The sequence below is a fragment of the Crassostrea angulata genome, chromosome 2 (assembly GCF_025612915.1).
Source record: "Crassostrea angulata isolate pt1a10 chromosome 2, ASM2561291v2, whole genome shotgun sequence".
Classification (NCBI taxonomy): domain Eukaryota; kingdom Metazoa; phylum Mollusca; class Bivalvia; order Ostreida; family Ostreidae; genus Magallana; species Magallana angulata.
In genome coordinates this window covers 5,824,220-5,849,539 of record NC_069112.1, presented here as the reverse complement: position 1 = coordinate 5,849,539, position 25,320 = coordinate 5,824,220, and the positions used below count along the sequence as shown (strand labels likewise).

General features: G+C 34.2%; 2 protein-coding genes and 1 pseudogene across 2 annotated transcripts; 2 read left to right on the top strand and 1 right to left on the bottom strand.

Moving 5' to 3' along the window:
- The first annotated feature begins 1,250 nt into the window (after nucleotides 1–1,250).
- The window catches only part of LOC128170701 (uncharacterized), a 723,116-nt pseudogene continuing 699,046 nt past the window's right edge, over nucleotides 1,251–25,320 (top strand).
- On the top strand, nucleotides 12,843–16,926 carry LOC128170716 (uncharacterized). The gene is made up of 6 exons (XM_052836487.1): nucleotides 12,843–13,228; nucleotides 13,524–13,704; nucleotides 13,882–14,062; nucleotides 14,365–14,990; nucleotides 15,231–15,464; nucleotides 16,550–16,926. Exons 1-6 carry the CDS (start codon nucleotides 12,920–12,922, stop codon nucleotides 16,651–16,653), a joined length of 1,635 nt encoding a protein of 544 aa, XP_052692447.1. The 5' UTR covers nucleotides 12,843–12,919; the 3' UTR covers nucleotides 16,654–16,926.
- Nucleotides 15,471–16,506, bottom strand: LOC128170734 (uncharacterized). Its single transcript, XM_052836515.1, has 2 exons — nucleotides 16,213–16,506; nucleotides 15,471–16,097 (listed from the first exon to the last, which is right to left on the bottom strand). The coding sequence occupies exons 1-2, from the start codon at nucleotides 16,392–16,394 to the stop codon at nucleotides 15,578–15,580; spliced, it is 702 nt and encodes a 233-aa protein (XP_052692475.1). The 5' UTR covers nucleotides 16,395–16,506; the 3' UTR covers nucleotides 15,471–15,577.

The window sequence follows — 25,320 nt, the reverse complement described above, 5'->3', positions numbered from 1 at the left end:
TTATATAAAACCGGTTTAAACTGGTTATCACATAGACTGTTGAGATGAGATCAACGAGCATGAAAATATAATCCATGAAAAATAACTCTTGAAATTTTGCTTTTAATTATAAAGTCATCTTTTTTGTTGAATAATTGTAAAACATAGTGTTTTGACAACATTCATGAAATATATTTTTTAACCATAGAAATCTTTGTTTGAGAACTGCTTATGTAAATAACATGTAAATTCATACGCAGTGATTAGATATTGTAATTAGAGGCATTTAAAGATCATAAATTTTAATGGAAAAACACAGTAGAATGTAAGTATTGAGGGATAGAGAGAACAGATGGAAAGCAAAAACATATTTATCAGGAAATTATAAAAGACAGGGGCTTTGAGACAGGGGCTTTGAGAAAGAATGAGAGATAAGAAGTAATTATTTAGCTGTGAAATTATGAGATAGTGAATGAAGGAGTAATAATGAGAGAAAGAGAGAGAGATTACATGTCTGAGAGAATAAGTAAGATGCACATGTTTACATAACAGATAAAAAAGTGTTTACATGTTTATCACTTCTGAAATTATGTGGGACAGAGGCTTTGAGAAAGAATGAGAGATAAGAAGTACTTGTTTAGCTGTAAAATTATAGATAGTGAATGAAGGAGTAATAATGTGAGAGAGAGAAAGAAAGAGAGAGAGAGAGAGATTACATGGCTAAGAGAAATAGAAAGATGCATATGTTTGAGAGAGAGCAAGAGTGCATGTTTAGTATTAAAATTATGAAAAACAGAGATAAAGAGATAGATATAAAAAGAGCAGGAATACATGTTAGGTGAATTGAGACAGTAAATACCTGGTAATTGAATTAAACTAAATTGAGACGTGTATTCTACATCTTATTTTATTTTCTCTCTCTGACTTTCTTTGATAGATAATCATATAGTACACTTTCTCAATTATGTACACATCCAAGAGAGAGAAACAGAGAGAAAGATATATAGATAAAACGATGGCAAGAGAGAGAGAGAGATAGCACCTCTTTCTCACTCAGCAATCTTGTGTTGTATTTTTCTACCGGTTGAGTGTCTCTATAATCAGAACCAGAATGATGGACCGTCAATTATCTAAGTAGGGAAAATATGGTATTTCTTAAAAAAAAACATCTGCTTTAAACTAAAATAGTTCTTATAAAGTTTAACATTGAATCTATAAAGCAATAATAATTCTAAAACTCTTTATTTTCATTCAACAGGTTGTGACCCAGACCCCCCACATCATGGACACAGCAAGCTCCCCGTACCAAGTACATCAGTGTTCTAAGTGTCCGGGGGACACAGAGTACTATTGTGTATTGTGTCCATGTGATCTGTGTCCCCAGTGTAAAGAGAACCATGTAAAAGATCTCCAAACAATAGACCACGATGTTGTGTCACACCGTGATCAAATCAACTACATCCCAACACAAGAGATCTGTGTGAGACATCCTAGCCATGTTTATACAAAGTACTGTGAACCTTGTCAAGTTCCTGTGTGTGATTTTTGGTTTGGACATAAATCACACAAACTCCCTGTCAGAAGTTTTCTCTTTGGAAAAAAAAGCACAAAATTCAGGATCTGCAAAAAGCTTATAAAACAAAGCGACAACAACACAGAGGAACCATTCACACCATCAGAAGTGAGGTTCTCTTTTACAGACCTGTTCTTCTGACAGAAATCAAAGCTGATGTCAAAACCTGTCACACAGAATTAGCCCGTCTTCAATCAGAGATGTTAACAAAGGCCCAGACACTGAAGGAATTCATTGACTATGTGGTATATGATCTATTGAACTATGTGTTTTGTGACTTTGATTTCAAACACAGATGTAGAAAACAGAAGATAGAAATGATCAGACATATTGGCAGACTAAGGAGATATGAACACAGATATGTACAGCCAGCATTCACATTCAGTGCGCTACAATTCCTCTCATTCACAAAGACAGACCTCCCCCAGATACATCTTACACTCCACACCAGCCAGCTCTCCATGACTGAGTCACTCAACAAGGAGCATGTGATGGAGTCACTGAGTGCAATCCAAATCACAGAGAGAGGAAACCGACGCGTAGGAAACCAGTGTCTGCTGAAACTGATGTCTGGTGCTGAGTTCCATCAATCTCTCACAGTGACAGGTGTTGATGTTTGTTATCACATTTCCTGTGTAACATCAGACCGGGTCTTGGTCAGTGATAGTTTATACAATCTCATCTTGACAGACACAAGAGGTGTCCCTCTACATCGTGTGCAGGATTCATGTGGTGGTTTTGGATTACACACAGTGAACAGTGAGAGTGAACTGATTTATATAGATAGGAATTATAACATCAACAAACTGTCAAAGGATATGAAAACAACCACTACATTTATAGAGAGAACAGACTCTACATGGATACCACGGTGTGTGTACTGGTCCCCGTCCACTGGGGATCTACTGGTCGCGATGTATAACTATGATACAAAGACAGGCAAGGTAACCCGGTACAACCAGAGTGGACAACTCACACAAACCATACAGTACCACAACACAGGACGGGGACTGTATAGTTTACCTATCTATATAACAGAGAACAACAATGGGGATGTCGTGGTGTCTGACTTTAACTTTATCTCTAAGTCTGGTGCTGTAGTGGTGACAGAGCGTGGAGGAAGACATCGTTTCTCCTACACAGGACCTCCATCAGGATCAGTACTAATGCCATGTGGAATCTGTACTGACGCGCTGTCACACATCCTGGTGTGTGATCTTAGAACCTACACAGTACAGATGATAAATAAGGACGGTCAGTTCCTGTCACATCTACTGACAGAATCACAAGAGATGGGTAGACCACTGAGCCTGAGTTATGATGTCAACACTCACCGTCTCTGGGTCGGATCACGGTACAACAACAAGGTGTGTGTCTACAGGTATATCACCAGACAGGACGCTCTGACAGGTAAGTCTGAGTCATTATCATTCACATTAATTAGATATAGATAACTAAGACACACAGTCCGTGTTAATTATCAGTCAATAAGATACATGTAAGACATGTTTATCTGTGTGATTGTTTGTCAATATAAACAGCTCATTGTTACAGGGTAAGCTGTATCTACCAGTCATTGGGATTCAGTGTTTATCTAAAATAAAGAGAAATTAGATACATTATTTTATTAATTAAATGTACAGTTACATGTTATTGTGTTTAGTGAATAGAAATAGCAGGTTGCTGTATTTAGTTATGAAATATATAGAGTGTCTCAATGACATGTATATGTAATCAGTTATTTTGTTACATGTTAATTGACTTAACTTAATTAATTAGATAAATATATTTTAATTTGTAGATGTAGCTCTATTATTACATATTCTGTATGTATTAATTAACAGCTAATTAATGACTTGTTGTAGATGAACACAGACCCCGTCCTGACGGAGACACAACACCTCGTCACAACAAAACTCATCAACTAAACGAAAGTAAAACTCACTGACGCATGTATTTGTAATGAGTTGTTTTGTTACATGTTAATTGACTTAATTTAATTAATTAGACAAATATTAAAGCAAGTGACAGGGTAATCAGTTAAAAGTTTTAATTGTAGATGTAGCTCTATCATTACATATACTGTATGTATTAATTAACAGCTAATTAATGCCTTGTTGTAGATGAACACACACCCCGTCCTGATGAGGACGCCATATTCAGCTCAACACAAGCCGTATAATGGAGATAGCTGGGATATTGACAGGTTGTAAATGTTTCTGTACAAATCTAGTCTGTTCTCAAAACCACACATGTTGTTTGTCATTTTGCTCAACATCTGCAGCTGAAATTGAGCTGTGTATAATTCACATGGACTGTAATACTGACTCCTGTTTATTTCACACTTTGTGATCATCCAAACATGGCTGTCTGTGAGTGAGAAACATCATGTTATACAAGTTTTATTTTCTGAATGTGGAATATTATAAAAGAGTCTTTAATAACTAAACAATTAAACATTGTAAATGTTGGATCTTTATCAATTCCAAAATGTATCTTGTTTTGCTAATAGTGCCATATTATACCCCATGCAATGGAATTGTTAAAGAATAATGATTTCAACCTATCTGCCAGTCAGTCCTGGTTTTTAAGCAAAACATATATTAAACAGCTGCACAGAAATTTATGAAACTTTTAAGGTATTTCGGACACAATGTGTAGATGTGCTAATTACTAGGAAGTTCCGATTCATTTATCTTTCTGGGAATTTTAGCCCCATTGAACTTGAAATTTGGCAAAATGTTGAATTTAGCAATGACTTTTTTGTAAGCGTGACTCTTCTCAAACAGCTGTATTGAATTTCGTAAAACTGTTTACGTAGTTGGGGCATAATGTGTTGATTTTCATGTTTCTAGGAAATTTAATTACAAGGTTTTGTCTTGAATGTTTTAACCATTAGAATTAATTACTATATTGTTGTTGTGTAAGACAAATGATTAGATATGTGCATAATTGCAGAAAGTTTTGATCTGATGATGTTTTGCAAGTAATGACCTTTATCATTTTTAGCTTACCTGAGCTGAAAGCTCAAGTGACCTTTTCTGATCACATTTTGTCTGTCGTCTGTCTGTCTGTTTGTTTGTCTGTCCTCTGTCCATAAATTTTTCACATTTTCAACATCTTCTCCTAAACTACTAGGCAATTTCAAAGAAAACTTGGCACAAAGCACCCTTAGGCAGAGGGGATTCAAAGTCGTGACAATTAAGCACCATGCCCTTTTTTAAGGTGAGATAATTAGAAAAGAATTTTTTTCAAAAATCAAGTTTTACATAGGAAATATATAGAGAAAATCTTTAAAAATCTTCTTCTCAAAAACTATTAGGCCAGGAAAGCTCAAATTTGAGTGGAAGCATCCTCAGATAGTGTAGATTCAAGTTTGTTCAAATCATAGTCCCTGTGGGTAGGGTGGGGCCACAATTGGGGAATCAAGTTTAACATAGGAATATATAGAGAAAATCTTTAAAAATCTTCTTTTCAAAAACTATTAGGCCAGAAAAGCTAAAATTAAAATGGCAGCATCCTCAGATAGTGTAGATTCAAGTTTGTTCAAATCATGGTCCCTCGGGGTAGGGTGGGGCCACAATTGGGGGATAAATTTTATACAGGAATATATAGAGAAAACCTTTAAAAAAATTCTTTTAATAACTATTTGGCCAAGAAAGTTCAAATTGGTGTGTAACCATCCTCAGATAATGTAGATTTAAGTTTGTTCAAATCATGGTCCCTGGGGGTAGGGCGGGACCACAATGGGGGATGAATTTTTATAAATAGAGAAAATCTTTAAAAATCTTCTTCTCAAAACTATTAGGCCAGGAAAGCCCAAATTTGGGTGGAAGCATCCCCAGATCATATAGATTCTAGTTTGTTTAAATAATAGTCCAGGGGTAGGGTGAGGCCACAATGGGGGATGAATTTTTACATAGGAATATATTGAGAAAATCTTTAAAAATCTTCTTTTTAAAGACTATTTGGCCAGAAAAGCTTAAAGTTGTGTACAGGCATCCTTGGGTAGTGTAAATTCAAGTTTTCAAAATCACAGTCCCTAGTGGTAGGGCGGGGCCATGATGGCGGTTTGAATTTTTACATAGGAATATATAGAGAAAATCTTAAAAAATATTCTGGGAAAGTTTTCAGTACAAAACTCAGTACTATGTGTGAAAGCACAGGTTATGCAGATTTAAGTTTGATGAAACCATGATTCCCTAGAGAAAAGTGGGGCCACGAAATGGGGGGTAGGGGTATATAGGATAGAGAAAAATCTTCTTACAGGTACAACAACAAAAGGGGCTTGGTATTTACCAAAAAAAAGAGGTGGATAAAAATTTGCAGATTTTCAATTTTTTTTAGCAAGATCTACTGTACTTAGTTGTCAAGATATTTTGATACTGTAATGCTAATTTGATCAGAATTAAGGCAAGTGTTGCTCAGGTGAGCGATGTGGCCCCTGGGCCTCTTGTTGCATGTCATGTCGTGGGATATATTTTTGTATCAATCAGACGTCAACCTCCTGTTTAATGAGTACTTTGTTTATTTTTAGCAAAAATTTTCAAACAAATTTTCGTCAAAGATTTCTTGTACCAATCGGACGTCAACTTCCTGTTAAATGAGTACTTTGTTTATTTTAGCCAAAATGTTTTAAAAATTTTCCTCAAAGATTTCTCAGCAGCTATTTATCGCAGATGCTTGAAATTTTAACACACCATTTGTTTAGGCATGCAATATTTTGGGATATATTTCTGTACCAATCGGATGCTTTCAGTTAAATGTCGACTTTGCTTATTTTGCATATTCACATTAGAGTGGGGGTATCACTAGTGAGCATTGGCTCACAGATTTCTTTTTCTTTCTTTTAATACAGTTATAAACTAATTATTTTTGTTTCTTGCAGACAAGCTGCTTTTAGAACGCCTTCAGGCCAGTTCAGGGGGAGACAGTAGAAAACCTTCCCGGATTACCCATAATTCCAATGGAAATAATGCGTCGTCAATGGACTCTGTTTTTCTGAATGTGAACTTTATATAAATAATGCGTCGTCAATGGACTCTGTTTTTCTGAATGTGAACTTTATATAAATAATGCGTCGTCAATGGACTCTGTTTTACTGAATGTGAACTTTATATAAATAACGCGTTATCAATGGACTCTGTTTCTGTGTACATGGATTTAACATTTATATGTTCGTCATCCTTTTTATTAATTTTACATTTGTACTATATGTGTGTTTTACATAATAAGCTCCTGAGATCTCTTATAAATCTCTGCTGTACTTTGGTGCTGGGACAGAGATATCCCTTAGAAATGTGACGAATGTGTAATGAATTTTTTTTTAGTTTTGATTTGCACACAAGAAACTGATTAAAAAACACATGCAAAGGGGGATAACTCCAATTTGTATTCTTCAATTTGAAATGAAAGAAAGTAATCCCCCTTCTACTAATGTTTTCTAGAGATATCTGTATTTTATGCTGTTGATCCCTGACATTATTTTGTAGGAGAGTTTATTGAGTACAGTGGCGTCGGAAGCAAATTGAAAGTCGAGGGGGGGGGGGGGGGGGCTAGATTAATCAATCTTGACAAGCCAAACAAAAAACTAATTCCCAAAATCCTAATGCCGGGGGGGGGGGGGGGGGGGTATACCTATAGTTCCAAAAAAAGAAATCTTACTAACAAATAACCTATTACTCCAACTTCTCAATATTTTCATCTTTTCAAGGTAGATTTAGGAACAATTATCTTTGCTGCGAGAAAAAGTGGGAAGGGGGGGGGGGGGCTGAACCTGCTATGGCCTAATGGTCAGGCCTAACTTCGCAAAAAAAAAGTGGGGGCGGGGGGGGCTATGGAGTATCAGTTAATATATTAATATATTATTACAAAATGTCATGATAAGTGTGATCAAGGGGTGATCCCACATTCAAATTTGACCATACCTAAATACTGTATTTTATTGTAGTGAACATTTTTTTAAGTAGTTGTATGTCAATATACATGTACATGTATTATATATGTACTAGTTTGTGGTAGGGGGTGTTTAAATGGAAACCAGGAACATTGTTTAAAGTAGTTGACTTTAATTTGTATGCCAATATATTATATGTGTACAGCTGAATGATGCCTTAAATGATCTAAGACCTGCATACTTATAATGATATTACAAGTTACACCATGGGATAGTGGAGTAAGGCAAATGTTATATAGGCCATGTTGTTAATCCTTTGATTCAACTCTTTGTATGGGGTTTATGATGCATTTTGTAACAATATACCTATATGTGCACTAATGGTGGATTTAGAACATTTCTCCCATATAAAAAAAAAAACCCTGAGATATATTGATTAGGTAGATAGAAAATTCATGTTTATGTAAATAGTTTTGGAGGAATATTGTGACCAAGTTTAAGTTTACTGATTTTTTTTTTGTATTTCTGCTTACCATGAAATACATACTACTTATATACAAATGATGTTAAATGAGTCGTAGCAATCTGTAGATAGAACTCGATAAATGTGATATTTCTTTTTAGTTTTGACTTTTTTCTTAGAAAAACACTACTGTTGTATTTGGTACAAAAAAGTAAAATATGATGCTGTAACTTTATATACAATAAGTAGACAATTATGTATTGGGACAAACCAAATCTGACTTAAGAAATGAAGATAATAATTTTTCTATTGATCGACGTATCAAAGAAAAAATTGACCGGAAAACTTCATCAATGCGCGTAGCGCATTGATGAAAAAGTTTTCCGGTCAATTTTTTCTTTGATACGTCGATCAATAGAAAAATTATTATCTTCATTTCTTATCATTTAATAAAACATTTTCAAATAAAAAAATGTGAAGTGTCATTGATCAAAAATGTAAATAATGTAAATGAAGCGGCGCGTATGAATACAAAACAACAACAGCAACAATATTCAAAATGGATTCGCCTTCAGCTGATGCAGAGCTACTGGGCTGAATTTAATGGATCAAACACAAATAGTGAGTTAAAATCTGAACCAGCTGAATTGAAAACGAAAGGAAAATACATGCGATAGCTTGTGATATCATTCACATTGCAGAAAAATCGTATTAAAACTAGTTTTCATGTGAGATCGCTGGAATATGCAACTGGACATAACCATCCAAGGAAAAGCTATCGTGGACGAAAATAGCTGATATGCCGACAGAGAATAGTATGTATAAGCGACTTTTGTAAACTTTGTGGTAACTAGATAGCCAGTGATGCACTTAAATGGTATATCAGCCGCTTGGAATGCGCAGAAGGAGTTGATGCATCACTCATAGCTTTTCTTTACGACGCTTATTTTGATGACCGATCATCTACGTGTGTAAATGTAAAAATTATCGTTACCAAATTTGAACAGCAGTGTTACCGTGAAAGTGAGTAGGCCTATATGTTCGTTATAATATTCCTGGAAAAGGAACAGCCAGCCTCGCTGTAAATGTTGATTGATCTCAAGCAGACGAAATCGTGAGAAGACGCTTAATTTTTTATTTCGTGAATCAAACAAAGTGTTTTGTTTATTTTTGAAGGTTAAACTTTCAAGTTTTAATATTCACAAGTTTGCATTTTGTTTGCTGACAATAAAACGGACACAAGTTTACATTTTGTTGACAGTGTTTATCTTGGAAATTCCCGTTCTATAAATAGTGTTAGATCAGAGCAGTTGAGAAAAGTAGATCCGGCGAAAATTTTATTGATGCAGGTATCAAAGAAATTTTTCAACCAATCAGAAGCGCCGATATCTCATCAAACGAATAAATATTAAATGATAAACTAATCTCCTTTTGGATTCACTATAGTTAGATGTTAATAGAGACTAGTCAACAATAAATTACAAAATGAATTTTACATCCAAGTACTCAAAGTTGTTTCAAGAATTTCATTATAACTGATTGGTTTAATTCTGTGTTTTATTATAAAAACTGTTAATTTGATATCGTATCTGTCCTAAACTTATTGGTTGGTCGATAGTTGTAACATGATCATGAGATAAATTCTGTTATATAAATCTCACTCAAAAAAATACCGGTACAAACCTTAATAGATGTTTCTTCTTCCGGCAATCACACACTTTGATAGATGAACTGTTACCGCAGTTGTATTTACTTTACGTGAATAATGTTTTAATGTAATGTAGTAATGCTCATTAACACATAGAATGTTACACGGAATGAGGAACTGTTACGTTCTTACCGTCACAGGCAATCACCCACTTTAATGCATACACTGTTATACGCAATCAGGTGCTTTTACGCATATAGTAATACTGTTACGCGCAATCACCCACTTGCATCTCATCTATTGTTACACAAAATCACACACTTCAAAGCATACACCGTTACATACAATCACACACTTTAACACATATACTGCTACACGCAATCACACACTTTAACGCATATACTGTTACATGCAATCACACATTATAACACATATACCATTACTCGTAATAACACACTTTTACACATACCATTTCACATAATCACATTTTAACACATATACCATTATTTGCAATCACAAAGTTAAACACATATACTGCTACAAGCAATCAGGCATTTTAACACATATACTGTCTCACACAATCACACACTTTAACACATATACCGTCAGACACAATCACACACTTTAACACATATACCATTACACACAGTCACACACTTTAACACATATACCGTCACACAAAATCACACATTTTAACACATATACTGTCACACACAATCACACACTCTAACACACACACTCAAACACAATCACACACTATAACACATATACTGTCACACACAACCATGAACATTAACACATATACTGTCACACACAATCACACACTTTAACACATATACCATTACTCACAGTCACACACTTTAACACATATACCGTCAGTCAAAATCACACATTTTAACACATATACTGTCACACACAATCACACACTTTAACACATATACTGTCACACACAATCACACTCTTTTATACATATACCATTACTCACAGTCACACACTTTAACACATATACCGTCAGTCAAAATCACACATTTTAACACATATACTGTCACACACAATCACACACTTTAACACATATACTGTCACACACAATCACACACTTTAACACATATACCATTACACACAGTCACACATTTTAACACATATACTGTCACACACAATCATACACTTTAACACATATACCATTACACACAGTCACACACTTTAACACATATACCGTCACACATAATCAGACACTTTAACACATATACCGTCACACACAATCACACACTTTAACACATATACTGTCACACACAGTCACACACTTTAACACATATCGCATTACACACAATCATACACCTAAATACATATGCCGTTACACACACTCACACACTTATACACATATACCATTTCACACAGTCACACACTTTAACACATATACTGTTACACACAATCACACACTTAAACACATATAATGTCACACACAATCACATATTTTAACACATATCGCATGACACACACTCACACACTTTAACACATATACCGTCACACATAATCAGACACTTTAACACATATACCGTCACACACAATCACACACTTTAACACATGTACTGTCACACACAATCACACACTTTAACACATATACTTTCACACACAATCACACATTTTAACACATATTGCATTACACACACTCACAAACTTTAACACATATACCGTTACACAGTAACACACACTTTAACACATCTGTCACACACAATCATACACTTTAACACATATACCGTCACACACTATCAGACACTTTAAAACATATACCGTCACACACAATCACACGCTTTAACACATATTCCATAACACATAATCATGCATTTTAACACATATCGCATTACACACACTCACATACTTTAACACATACACCGCTACACGCAATCACACACTTTAACACATATACTGTCACACACAATCACACACTTTAACACATATACCGTCACACACAATCACACACTTTAACACATATACTGTCACAACCACTCACACACTTTAACACATATACCGTCACACACAATCACACACTTTAACACATATACCATTACACACAATCACACACTTGAATACATATACTGTCACACACAATCACACACTTTAACACATATACTGTCACACACAATCTCACACTTTAACACATATACCATTACTCACAGTCACACACTTTAAAAAATATACTGTCATACACAATCACACACTTTAACACATATACCATTACTCACATTCAAACAATGTAACACCTATGATATGCCATTACACATTATCACAAAGTTTAACACATATACTGTCACACACAATCACACACTTTAACGCATATACTGTCACACACAATCACAAAATTTAACACATATGATATACCATTACACATTATCACAAACTTTAACACATATACTGTCACACACAGTCACACACTTTAACACATATACTGTCAAACACAATCACCCACTCTAACACATATACTGTCACACACAATTGCACACTTTCAAACATATACTATTACTCACAGGCACACACTTTAACACATATGATATATCATTACACAGTATCACAAACTTTAACACATATACCGTCACACACAATCACAAACTTTAACACATATACCGTCACACACAATTACACACTTTAACACATATACTGCCAAACACAATCACACACTTTAACACATATACCATTACACACAGTCACACATTTAAACACATATACCGTCACACACTATCAGACACTTTAACACATATAACATTCGCATAATCATGCATTTTAACACATATCGCTTTACACACACTCATACAGTTTAACACATATGCCGTTACACACTATCAGACGCTGTAACACATATACCGTCACACATAATCACACACTTTAACACATATTCCATTACACATACTCATGCATTTTAACACATATCGCATTACACACAATCACACAATTTAACACATATACTGTCTCACACAATTACACACTTTAACACATATACTGTCAGACACATTCTATCACATATACCATTACACATTATCACACACTTAAACACATATAGTTTCAAGCAATCACGCACTCTAACGCATAAACTGTACCACACAATCAATCACACACTTTAACACACATATCATTGTACGCAATGATGCACTTTAAGACATATACCGTTACACACAATCCTGCACTTCAACACATATAGCATTACACACAAATACACACTTTGACACATATACTGATACACATTTTCACAAACTTCAACACATATACCGTTACACACAATAAGCCCTTTTAATGTAACTGTCCTGCAGTAATGGCGCATGCGCATATACGCTTCCGAGTGGATACAGCGTGTGTAGCAACTCGACGGAAATGGTGAAAACTTGTTGTGTTTACAAGTGCCGTAATGTCTTTAATGCTGACGCGAGATCGAGGGGGGTAAGTTTCTTTCGCTTTCCGAAAGACAAGAGGAAACGAAGGGTGTGGGTCAAAGCCGTCAATAGAGATAAGTGGGAACCAGGCGACCACTCATGGATCTGTTCCGATCACTTTCTACACGGGTGGCACGGAGAAGACCCCAGTGATGACAACTACGGCCCTACGTTGTTTCAATACAAAGTGACTAGATCCGAAGAGGATTTAATAAGAGAAAAGAGACGATTAGATCGTGAATCTATAAAGGTATGTATATAATATAAAGCCTATATACTATGTGTTATACATTGTTATATGTTTATCTATTTTTTCCATATGCATGCATATTAATAATCATGTAGGACCTATGGCCAAATTCTATCAAATCATACATGCATGGTTTTCTAATTCTATAGAGAGTAAAAAATTGAGCATTACATGAATATATAATTATATTTATATATATTAATGAAATGATTAAAATAAATTTTTGTGTTATGCATTAAAAATATTTTGATCATAGCCACATAACAAAATGTTAAAAAAATTATTTCCGAACTAGGAAAAACATGATGAAGAGGTGCTATTGAAGGAGAGGGAGACAGCAAGTCTTCAATTCTCACTGCTCGCCCATGGCTCATACTGCAGAGCAGAAGAGGCTTCAGATGACAACGATGAAGATCTATGTGCCATCACAACAGATACAACAGATGATGTTAACATTCATCTCACATGTGATTCAGGTGAGATTGGCCTAAATATAATTAAATACTAACAATCTATGCAATTGTAACAACAAATTGATATAACCTTAAAAACTGAATTATATGGTTATCAGTTGCCATTAATTTTTTGTGGGGTTAAAATTTTAATTTTTATGTAAAATGATTTAAGTACTAAAATAATAGACCTAATTATAGGCATGCAGTGTGAAGATGACCCCCTCCTCCTCGAAAACAGGGAGCTGAGACAGGAGATAAGTCGACTAAGGGAGGAACTTGGCAGGCACAAATGGGGTGTGGAACGCATCAAAGACAATGATGGAATGACAAAGTTCTACACAGGATTACCGTCATTTGCCATCTTTTTGTGGCTGTTCAAGTAAGAATAATTTTTAAAAATCTGCATGTGCTCCATCAATGCAACATCAGTTAAACTGATTGTATTAATTTAATGTAGAAATGTAATTTGCTGGTAATATTAATTGTGTACCCAACTACAAGTATCGCTTGGTCATACTGATCAATGACTTAATATTTTTTACTCTGCTATACTCATTAAAAATGTGCTACTATTAAATTTATTATTGTTGAATTGAATTTGATAATTAAAATTGAGATACATGTAGGTTTTTTTTTATCTCATCTGTCAGTGAGAAATTTAAACATCTTTATTTATTACAGTTACCTTGCACCTAAATGCTCAAGAATGACCTACTGGAGAGGACAAGGCCAAACTACTGCCAGTGATAGGGTGAGGATGTCTTCCTCATATCTTAGCCCCATTGACCAATTCTTTGCAGTTCTAATGAGATTGAAAGTAGGACTTTTCATCCAGGATATTGCAGAAAGATTTCAAATAAGTTCTGCCTCATTTTCTATGATCTTCACCACTTGGATTAGTTTACTACATGCTGAACTGAAGTTTCTAAATCCCTTCCCAAGCAAAGACATCATAAACAGGACTATGCCCCAGTCATTTAAAGTAAAGTACCCATCAACTAGAGTTATCATTGATTGCACAGAACTGTTTATTCAAACTTCAAGTAGCATTCTAAACCAAAGTTTGACTTTTTCTAATTACAAACACCACACAACTGTCAAATATTTGGTTGGAATTAGCCCGTCTGGTGTCATCACATTTGTTTCTGAAGGATGGCCTGGGAAAACATCAGATCGTCACCTGACAGAGAACTGTGGGCTGATTAGTTTGCTTGAGCCAGGTGATAGTGTAATGGCTGACAAGGGATTTACCATTGCTGATTTGTTAGAAAAACAGCAGTGTTTTCTAAACATCCCACCATTCAGAGGCACGATGCAATTCTTAAAATGAAATATAATTATGTATATTTTTTTCTTTTTTCTTTTAAAATTTATCCAAATATATATATATATATATATATATATATATATATATATATATATATATATATATATATATATATATATAGTTCAAGTACATAAAGAGTATCTTAAGGTTTGAAATTCAATTATATGTAATATATTTCAAGCCATGCATGTATATCAGAAATTTAACCCTTTCATTTCAGGTAATGCGAATCAGTTTTCTACTGATGATGTCTATAGGACCCAAGAAATAGCACAGCTTCGCATACATGTAGAGAGGAGCATTGGAAGAGTTAAGAATTTCCACGTTTTGGAAGGAGTGGTCCCCCTTAGCATTGTGCCTCTCATCAATAAAATTTTTCAAGTTTGTTGTTGGTTGACAAATTTGGATTTGCCACTAGTTGATGGAAAAAAAGCCAACTTCAGAAGATTCTTGAGTAAGTGATGAAAAGTTATATATATTTTATCAATCTCATATATTTACATTACATACAATCATACATTTAGTTATTTCAAATTGAAATACATATGTATATACTTTCTGTAATTTTCACAATAGTGGATAAATATGCCTCATGTAAAATTCTATCAATTTTGGTAGCATATTTGTTACATATTGTTCATTGAAGTAAATCCTCTCAATGAAAATATTGTCTGACTTTGCCGCTGTCCATACTACAAAGTCCACCCAGGGGAGTCCGATGATTGCCATCTCACCTTGAACCTGTGCATAGTACTTATGCGATTTTTTCAATGTAGGACCCAATTCACCAACTTCGAGACAAAACAGTTTTGAGTTCATTGACATAATATCTGATATTCCCAACAATGTTACATTTTGTCCTGAGATGGAGTAGGGGCATTTAATTTCTAGCAGCCCAGTGCTTTCATTATCAACCACTCTTCCATCACTGGAAGCCCCTAGAAAAGAATGGGTTGAACATAAAGTAAGACCAGACTCTTGTACATCAGTTTCCACTTGAATAGCTCTTCTGATCTGTAGGTAGTCTTCCTTAGCATCCATCTCATGGTCAACTCCCCACTGGACTGCCTGAGGTAGCTTAGAGTACCTAAAATCATAAAAATTAGTTTCTTATATCAACATTCACTAAGTTTTTTTGTTATATTTTTTAAATAAACAATGTCAGCATTGTGCTACTTGGACAGTGAGGAAAATTTAATTACTTGTCTAGATTCGATCCATATAAAATCTGTTGGATAAGGGATGTGGGTTTGTCTCCTGATTGAAGAACATCACCAAATATGGAACTAGTAATCCGTCCGAGATGAAGCTTTTTCCAGAGGTCACTAAGTCGCTGTGCTCTTGTGTGTTTCTCTATATAGCTCACTAACTCCTGGTCTATCATAGGTGGTGGCACTGACAAATTACAAAAAATGTCATTATCAAGCTTTTTAAAAATTCATGATTTAAATGCATTTTTTGAAATATAGATTGTTTATATAATTGTAGTGTTTATATCTTACCATTGCTTTTAGAGAATACCATTTTTTCCATTTTCAGGTGGAGTGGATGGACAGAAGATTCTACCTCCATTTCATTCTCAACAGCAGTTGGTGCTCCTAAGTCAGGAACATTCCATAGATGTGCCATGCCTATTTATTTAAATCAGTTTTTCATGATAATGGTTCATTTTGCATTTTTCACCAAGGTCAAAATTTAATCACTTTTTTAACTTGTTAAGATCACTTCAAAGTTTTATGTCTCATGTTATATATGTTTATACCAATATGGCTATATGTGTACATATATTTATTATATTATGAATTTAATGAATTTGATCAGTAATATAATTGCAATTCATATTGATTTTGATAAACATAAACTTGCAATATTTAAATAAAAAGGCGAAGAGCATTATAAGTATGCTCATTTAAATACAAGAAAAGTTGTGTCTTAATACCTGTTTGAGAGGAAATGACCTTCAATTCTGCAAGCTGTTGCAAGGACCAGTCAATGTCATTTTTCCTATCTTCTGAATGACGAGGATCGAAATTAGCCATTGCAGATCCATGTGGTAGAGGGGAGGTTGCTGTAACATTATCCTTTTCTAACTGAGGCTTTGATAGGTTAAGGTTGCTTAGTGGTGTTGGTTTCTGGTTGACTGACCTTGGCATCTTCCATGTACATAATGTTGATGTACAGTTCTCAGACTGATCATTTGATGATGTGAAGACACCATTGGATATTGCAAAAAGCAACCCACCAATATGGCTACATGCCTGAGCTAACCTACAGTCATATGATAAGATGAAAATGATTGTTTAATTATTTTCGAAATGCATACAAATTCAATGACTTGAATTGCTATATGACAGAAGATCAAAGGATTGATGTCTGATATAAAACAAAATTAAATGGGGGAAAGGGGGGGGGGGTGAATAAAGTGTACCAAAAGTTGCTGTCCACCATTGATAACTATCCAAAACATTTCATTTATTTTAATTGTATTTACTATTTGAAATAAAAAGTATAAGCTAAATATATTAACAGTGTACAAATTCAACATTTCATTTAGTTTTGGCAATAGGGCTTGTTGAAAATTTTAGATAAAAAATACTGTTTTATACTCCACTAAGTCAACATTTATTTTCAATATTTACCCAATGGGGCACTGACAATATGCAAAGTCCACTTTGTTTGTGATGCCGGTATTGGTAATGCAAAGGTAAACCTGATATCTCTGCTTTTTCATTGAAGCCAAACAGAAGGCCTTGACATACACTGTTGTGCTATCAATCTAAAATCAAATGTAACAATCTATATAAATACAATGTCATTGGTTGTAGCAGCACATGTTATTTATCTGCAATACATGACATTGTATATTTTATATCAAAATGAGTAAATAAGGACAAATTACATCATATAAATTCTGTAAAACGATTGTAGAGGAAACGTTCTACTTACGTTGGCAATGCTTAATTCTTGGATGTCCCCAGCATCAAAGTGTTTCAGAGATTTATCCAGTCCTTTAAAATTTTGAACACTCTGACCCCCCTGCCTTGTCCTCGAGATCATAAACTCATATAAGGACGAAAAAGAAAGAGTAGGTGGGTGCACATTATTTGATGGACCCAACAGCTGATAAGTAGCCTTGTTGAACGGCGGCAAATTTTCTTTAAACTGCGTAAGTATAGGGTCAATTGGAGAAAATACCTCAACAATGGGACACAGGGAATCTATGGACGTACTGTTTACAAGGATATCGCAAATTAGATCATCTTTTTTCTTCTTCTTAATATCGATGCCTAGATCTGTTGCTATTTTTTTCAAAATACTAATGTTTGTTTTCTTTAAATGCTCCCGCGTCGCCATACTTGTTTGACACATATGGTAACTAATGTAAACTTGGCAACGATAAACAGGAAGTTAGTAAAAATATTGAAAATATTATGAAGATTTTTTAATTTTATTTTAAACGATTGCATGGTTAGTTTATTTAGCAAAAATCGTACTTAAAATGTAAAATATATTTTATATATTTCCCACGCGGTTCACTTCACGTTCGTTTCCACTCGGAAGTAGTTCTGCGCATGTCTGCATATATTATTAAAGGGGTCTATCACACACTTTAACACATATATACTCTACGACCAACGCGGTTTGTGTATTTACAGAGAGTCTTCGTTGAAATTGATCACGGTTTAGCAAAGGTAACTCAGGTAAAACCGCGCATCCTCGCAGTACAGCTTCTCACCTTGTCCACACCGTCGCGGTATTGTGAATCCAGTCCCAGGTGAAAACTGTTCTTGTTTTTAACGCGAGTTACCTCACCCAATTTTTTCTCATACAGGAAATATTCTGTATTTTATAAATGGAGTTCATTGTTACAATTCATTATTATTGTTTTAAAAAAAATGTGGGAGAAATTAAAGAAACGTGTAATTATGCTAATACAGAATTTTGTATTCTATTTTGTATTTTGATATGATTTGCGCTTGCGTTAAGAATGTTCGGTCAGAGTTTTTGAGAGGAGATTTATTTCTTATTTTACGGGGATATATCTGTGTTTGTGTGATACAAGAGTCGTTGTGCATGTCCCATAATGTCGGAGGATAATAAGAATAGCAAGAGACGGTTATCTTCGGATGGTTCGACACCAAAACCGGACAGTAAGTTAGCCAAAACAGGGAGGGGGGCCAATGGCGGGTAAGTCGGCACGTTCAAAAATACACCACCGCCCGCACATTCGAACACTGCGCAACAAGCATGGGTGGATCAACTAATGATTCGAATCGGAGAACTTGACGCCAAAATGTCGAAAATTGACAAAGTAAGTTCAGACTTGACTGCATTGTGAGATGGCATTGAAAATATACAGACTAGAGTTGGCAATCTAGAGAAGTTTACTGGTAACTTGGGGAACTTGATAGGGGAAATCAAAAAATCCCAGACTAGTCTAAAAGGAGACGTTGAGGAAACAGTTAAGGAAATTAGAGAACTAAAGCTAGCGAATAAACAATTAGATGGCCAAATTACAGATATGCAGGCAAGACGTATGAGGGATAATTTGCTTTTTTTCGGACTCGCAGAATACCGCGGCAGTGGAAATGAGAACTGTGTAAATCTGATCAACGAGTTCCGTGAAGCAGAACTGAACATTGTTGGCATTAAAGATAATATCGAGCGTGTCCATAGGATTGGACAAGTCCAGTACAACAAACCAAGGCCCATTGTTGTGAAATTCTCGAACTTCAGGGTCAGGGAAAGTGTCAGGACATCTGAATACAAGCTCAAAAACAAGCAGTACAAGATACGAGAACAATGTCCTAAAGAAATCGTCGAGAAACGAAAGGCTTTGATGCCTATATTGAGAAAAGCATTGGGGGGAAATAGAAGGGCTGTATTGAAATATGACAACTATTCATTGACGGCAAACTATACATGGGAGAGACAGGAGACACCATTAACACAGGCTGGCAGAGATGATCCCGAGGATGACGAGCCCGTGGAGATACTTACAGAGGACGCTGGAAACGGTAGGGGTGAAGCTTAGGGGCAATTGGAGGATGATTTCGTGAAGATAATCAGCTAGAACATAGACGGGGGTTTTGCCAGTAAATTCAGCGATAAAAACGTCCAGTGCTACATTCTCTCATATGACATCGTTCTCCTTACGGCATGCTGGATAGAAAATAATTTCTCAATTGACGTGGAAGGATTTCATAGCTTTGTTTTTCCAAGAATGCGTTCAAAATCAAAACAATGAGGTGGTTGTGTTATTCTAATTCGTGAAAAACTTAAGCATTATGTATCTTTTCTTGAAAATATGTGTGACACTATAATATTACTTTAGCTTGATAAATGTCTATAAGATAGTTCTGAAGATTTGTATTTAGCATGTGTGTATATACCACCAAGCAGTTCAACTTTTTACCAAGCTTATGATTGTGATCTAGAAAACCAAATTGTTAAATATTTGACGTTTGGAAAAGTGATGTTGATTGGTGACACTAATGCAACAACTGCAAATGCATATGATATACTACATGATAATGTTTTGAGAGATTTAAGTGAAGTTTTATTTTATGGTTTAGTCACACGTCTTCAAAGTAGAACTAATTCTGACATGGTCATCAATGATTTGGGTAACAAGTTATTATCATTATGTAAAAATAGTGGCTTCAGAATTTTAAATGGGCGTCATAATTTGGGTTTGGATAAAGATTATACATTTGTTGGCCCTAGGGACATGAACGTTGTGAATTATGGTATAACTACCCCTGATGTTTTTTTTTTTAAAATCTATCAGTTTATTGTAGCAAATTTTACTATGTACTCTGATCATGCGCCTCTTCATATCAGACTGAAGTTTAAAATAGAAATTATTAGCAATTCAACTGTGCTTAGTGAAAGTGAAAAGCAATTGTCGTCGAAATTCGTCTGGAACCAGGACATGATTCATCAAGCTCAGTCAGCTCTAATAGAGAATTCTGATGACCTTGTGGGCAGTTGTGGCATGTTTCCAGAAAATCCTGTGTGATTCCCAGTCTAGTATTGACGAATCGGTCGATTTGTTTACATCAAGCCTGAGTGACCTTATGCGACCCTTTTTCGAAATCAACAAAAGGTCTCCAAACCCAGTTCAAAACTCAGGTGGAGCGAGACCTCATTCATGTGTGAAGTCACCTGACAAACCTTGGTTTAATGAAGATCTCCGAAAAGAGTACAGGATATATCGATCAGCACTCACTCGTTTTAATAAAACAAAAAGCAGAGTTAACCATTTGAACTTAATCGAAGCTAAAAGGAATTACAAACGTTCAGAAGCAAAACTTAAACGCCAGTATTTACAAAAAGAAGGCAACCTTCTTGATCATCTCCGTAAAGACAACCCAAAAATATTCTATAAACATTTCCGAAAAAGAAACCCTAAACAAACATCAATTGAACTGGACCTATTCCGAAAAAAAATTTGAAGATCTATCTACATTTACTACTGATACAGATAACAATCCCCCGGTGGACACTGGAACTACCGTGTTTGAAGAATTAGACATTGAAATTACTGTAAAAGAAATATCAGATGCTATAGACCATCTCAAAAGAGACAAATCACATGGTCTTGATTATATTTTGAATTAATATTTTACAGAATTCAAGGGTATACTTATGCCATATTTACATAGTATTTTTAATCGTATATTATCATCCGGTTATTTTCCTACACAATGGTCAGATGCAGTTATTGTTCCTGTTTTTAAAAAGGGTGACCCACTTGACCCCAACAATTATCTAGGTATAAGTCTTATCAGCTGTTTTTTGTAAATTGTTTACCTCAATATTGAATCGTGGACTTATATTATGGGCATCTTCTAATAGTATTGTCACAGGTGCACAGTTTGGTTTTCAACCTATGTTAGGTACTACAGAAGCAATTTTTGCACTTCATTGTCTGGTTTCATAAACGCTTCAAACTAAAATTTTTATTGTTGTTTTGTTGATTATAAGCAGGCCTTTGATTCAATCAATAGGGAGTAATTGTACAGAAAATTAAAGTATCATGGTGTACAGGAAAAGTTACTTGCAGTAATTCGTTCAATGTATTCCAGAATTAGAACGTGTGTTAAATCTTCTGGTCATATTTCTAATTTCTTTGAAAATCATGTTGGTCTTTTACAAGAAGTGTTGTCTCCCATGTTGTTTGTATTGTATGTTAATGATCTTGAAAATGAATTCATAGGAAACGGGACTGCCCCTACTAACCTGCAATTACTAAGTCTTTATCTTCTTATGTATGCTGATGACATGGTATTGTTTTCTGAATCAATTGATGAGCTACAGAGCATGTTGAATATTTTACAGTTCTATACAAATGAATGGAACCTTGATGTAAATGTATCTAAAACTGAAGTGGTTATTTTTAGAAATGGTGGGAATTACCGCACCAACGAGAAATGGCTTTATAATGGTGAAAATTTAGAAATTATGGACCTGTTTGTTTATCTAGGCGTTATGTTCAACTATCACGGTAAAATTTTTACCACTCAAAAACAATTAGCGGCACAAGGTCGCAAAGCTAGTTTGCTCTCAAATCAACAATTAATCAGCTTTATCTAAACCATTGTACTTTGTTTTCTGTTTTTGATACCTATGTGTGTAGCATTTTAAATTATGGATGTGAAGTTTGGGGTTCCCACAAGGGACAAGATATTGAAAAGGTCCACCTTGAGTTTTTACACCTTGAGCTTGGTGTCCGTAAAAATACAAATACAACTATGTTATATTTCGAGACTGGGCGTCTACCCTTATATCTTATTCGTATATATCGAATGTTTAAGTTCTGGTTTAAATTATTGCAGACAGAAAATTGTATATTAAAAGCTGCTTATGGCTGGTCATATTGTATTTGTGAAAATGAAAAGCAAAATTATCAAAGCTGGGCAAAATTTATTAAGGACCAATTATATAATCTGGGACTTGGCTACATGTGGAAGGGTCAAAATAATTTAAATAGTCGTATTTGTCTACCAATTATTCAGAAAAGACTTAAAGACAACTTTATTCAAACGTTGCATGGCAAGATGCAAATAGAAACAAAATGTTTTATTTACAAGCACTTAGTTGATAATTTTGCTTATAATATTATTTAGAAAAATCAATACCAAAATTGTACAAAAAATGTATTTCCAAAATAAGGTTGTCCTCACATAATCTGTTTATTGAAACAGGACGACATAAAAATATACCAAGAGACAAAAGAGTTTGTAAAACTTGTATTACAGCCATTGAAGACGAATATCATTTTATACTTGTATGTCCAATGTATTAAGCATTACGATCAAAGCTTATAAAAAAGTATATATATATGTTATTTTTGTGTGTATATTTTTCAGTAACCTGTATGTCATTCTCCAAATACAAATAATTCTGTAAACATATGAGTGCACACAAACTGCAAGATTTGTAAGGACTGCATGACCGTCCATTTTTGCCTATATTTTTGTAATGTAATTTTTGTGTGTATATTTTTTCAGTAACCTTAATGTCATTCCCCAAATACAAATTATTCTGTAAAGATATGAGTGCACGCAAACTGCAAGATTTGTAAGGACTGACCGTCCATTTTTGCCTATATTTTTGTAATGTTCACCTTATAAGTGCTATAAGACGTATGTCTTTTGCAAAAAAGAAATTGAAATTGAATTGGTTATTTAAGATATCAATTTGGATATGATGATTTCAGTATTTGTTATTTTTCTTAATTTTAAACCACCAAAGAAAATCTCCATACAAAAAACAATAATGTCATTGAAAACATCTTGGATTTCTAAACATTTCTCAATAATTTTGAAATTTATCAAAACTATAATGCAGATACGTTGCATTGTTTTTTTAAAGTGAGAGGCGGGGTGAAGATTTATTCAAATCTTGACAAGCTGAATAAATTTCGGCCATTTTTCAAACCTTCAAAGTCCTGGAAAAGATAATACCTAAAATTGCATTTTAAAGTTACTTTGATTTAATTTATTTAAAGAAAACTTTTTGCTTCAAAACTTTGGGGGACCTCTTTACAAATAAATTGTCTATGTGCAATACTTTTCCTGCAATTCATACAAGAATAATCATTTTAGTTAAAATGTGTTACGTAGAATAAGATTAGCGAAGGAATAAAATTAAACACGAATATATATATATATATATATATATATATATATATATATATATATATATATATATATATATATATATATATATATATATATATATATATATATAATTCTATCACAAGTTTATCTCAATATGCGATGGATATCACTCATTGGATAAATTATTGATATTCCACTGTGTATTATTACGCCACGCGACGTCATAATTAAACATTACGCAGCTATAGAAGAGCCTGGAGAGCCAGGAATGGCGAAAAGGTTAACAATAAATAAGATCAATTTGTGGTTTTGTTCAGGATGTGAACTATTTTTCAAAATATGTTTTCATAAATTATATTATTTTGTGCTGTGAATATTGCAAAAACAATTTCTCTAAGTATAACTTTCATCATCAAAATCTAACACGTTACTTTTTTTCTGAATGCGCCTGATCTAATCTTGGATAAAAAATAATTTTTTGACTGAAAAAAATTTAATAATTGATAACGACTTAGTTAGTTAGGCGTGAGGAAATTACCCAAAAAAAAGAAATAATACAAATCAAAAGTTAATGAAATTCATGTTTTGAATGTATGGATTTCCTTAAGTGGTAAAGCCCTGCAACGTATTTAGTTTCTTTAATTTTTGTTGACATTTACAATAGGTTGGTCATACTCATCTGCATCGTTTAAAAAAACATCGGTTAAGCGTGTACTGTAATATAATATAAAGAACTGATCAGCATTTTTCCATTGATTTGTTCTTTATCTTAAATTAAAAAAAGACATGTTCAAGAAGAAATCCTGATAGTTCACTAAATGGATAAATATCTTATCAATAAAACAAATACGATAAAAAGAGATGTTGTTTTGTAAAATGCTATGCAGACACACCTAAGGTTTTCATCATTTTATTCGACGTTCTGCATTCAATAAACCCGTTACATATAATGTACTATTCAATGTGCACTTCATGTATCTATTCACAATTGGGTCTTTTATTGAAACAAAGAATTAACTTTATGACCGTTTTCATTAAAGTTTACCCATCATATATTTTTAAAAGGACATGTTTTTTCCTGATCAGGACTACTTTATTGTCATTGAAGGATAATAAAATGAAAGGTTGCTATGCAGTGCACTTACATGTACATCAATTCGCTTTATTGGATTTTATCTTCCT

Coding starts and splice junctions, on each gene's coding strand:
- LOC128170716 (XM_052836487.1), top strand. CDS start 12,920: ATGGTGAAAACTTGTTGTGTTTACAAGTGCCGTAATGTCTTTAATGCT. Junction 13,705..13,881: donor TCATCTCACATGTGATTCAG/GTGAGATTGGCC, acceptor ACCTAATTATAG/GCATGCAGTGTGAAGATGAC. Junction 14,063..14,364: donor ATCTTTTTGTGGCTGTTCAA/GTAAGAATAATT, acceptor TATTTATTACAG/TTACCTTGCACCTAAATGCT.
- LOC128170734 (XM_052836515.1), bottom strand. CDS start 16,394: ATGATAGACCAGGAGTTAGTGAGCTATATAGAGAAACACACAAGAGCA. Junction 16,098..16,212: donor TATGGATCGAATCTAGACAA/GTAATTAAATTT, acceptor TTATGATTTTAG/GTACTCTAAGCTACCTCAGG.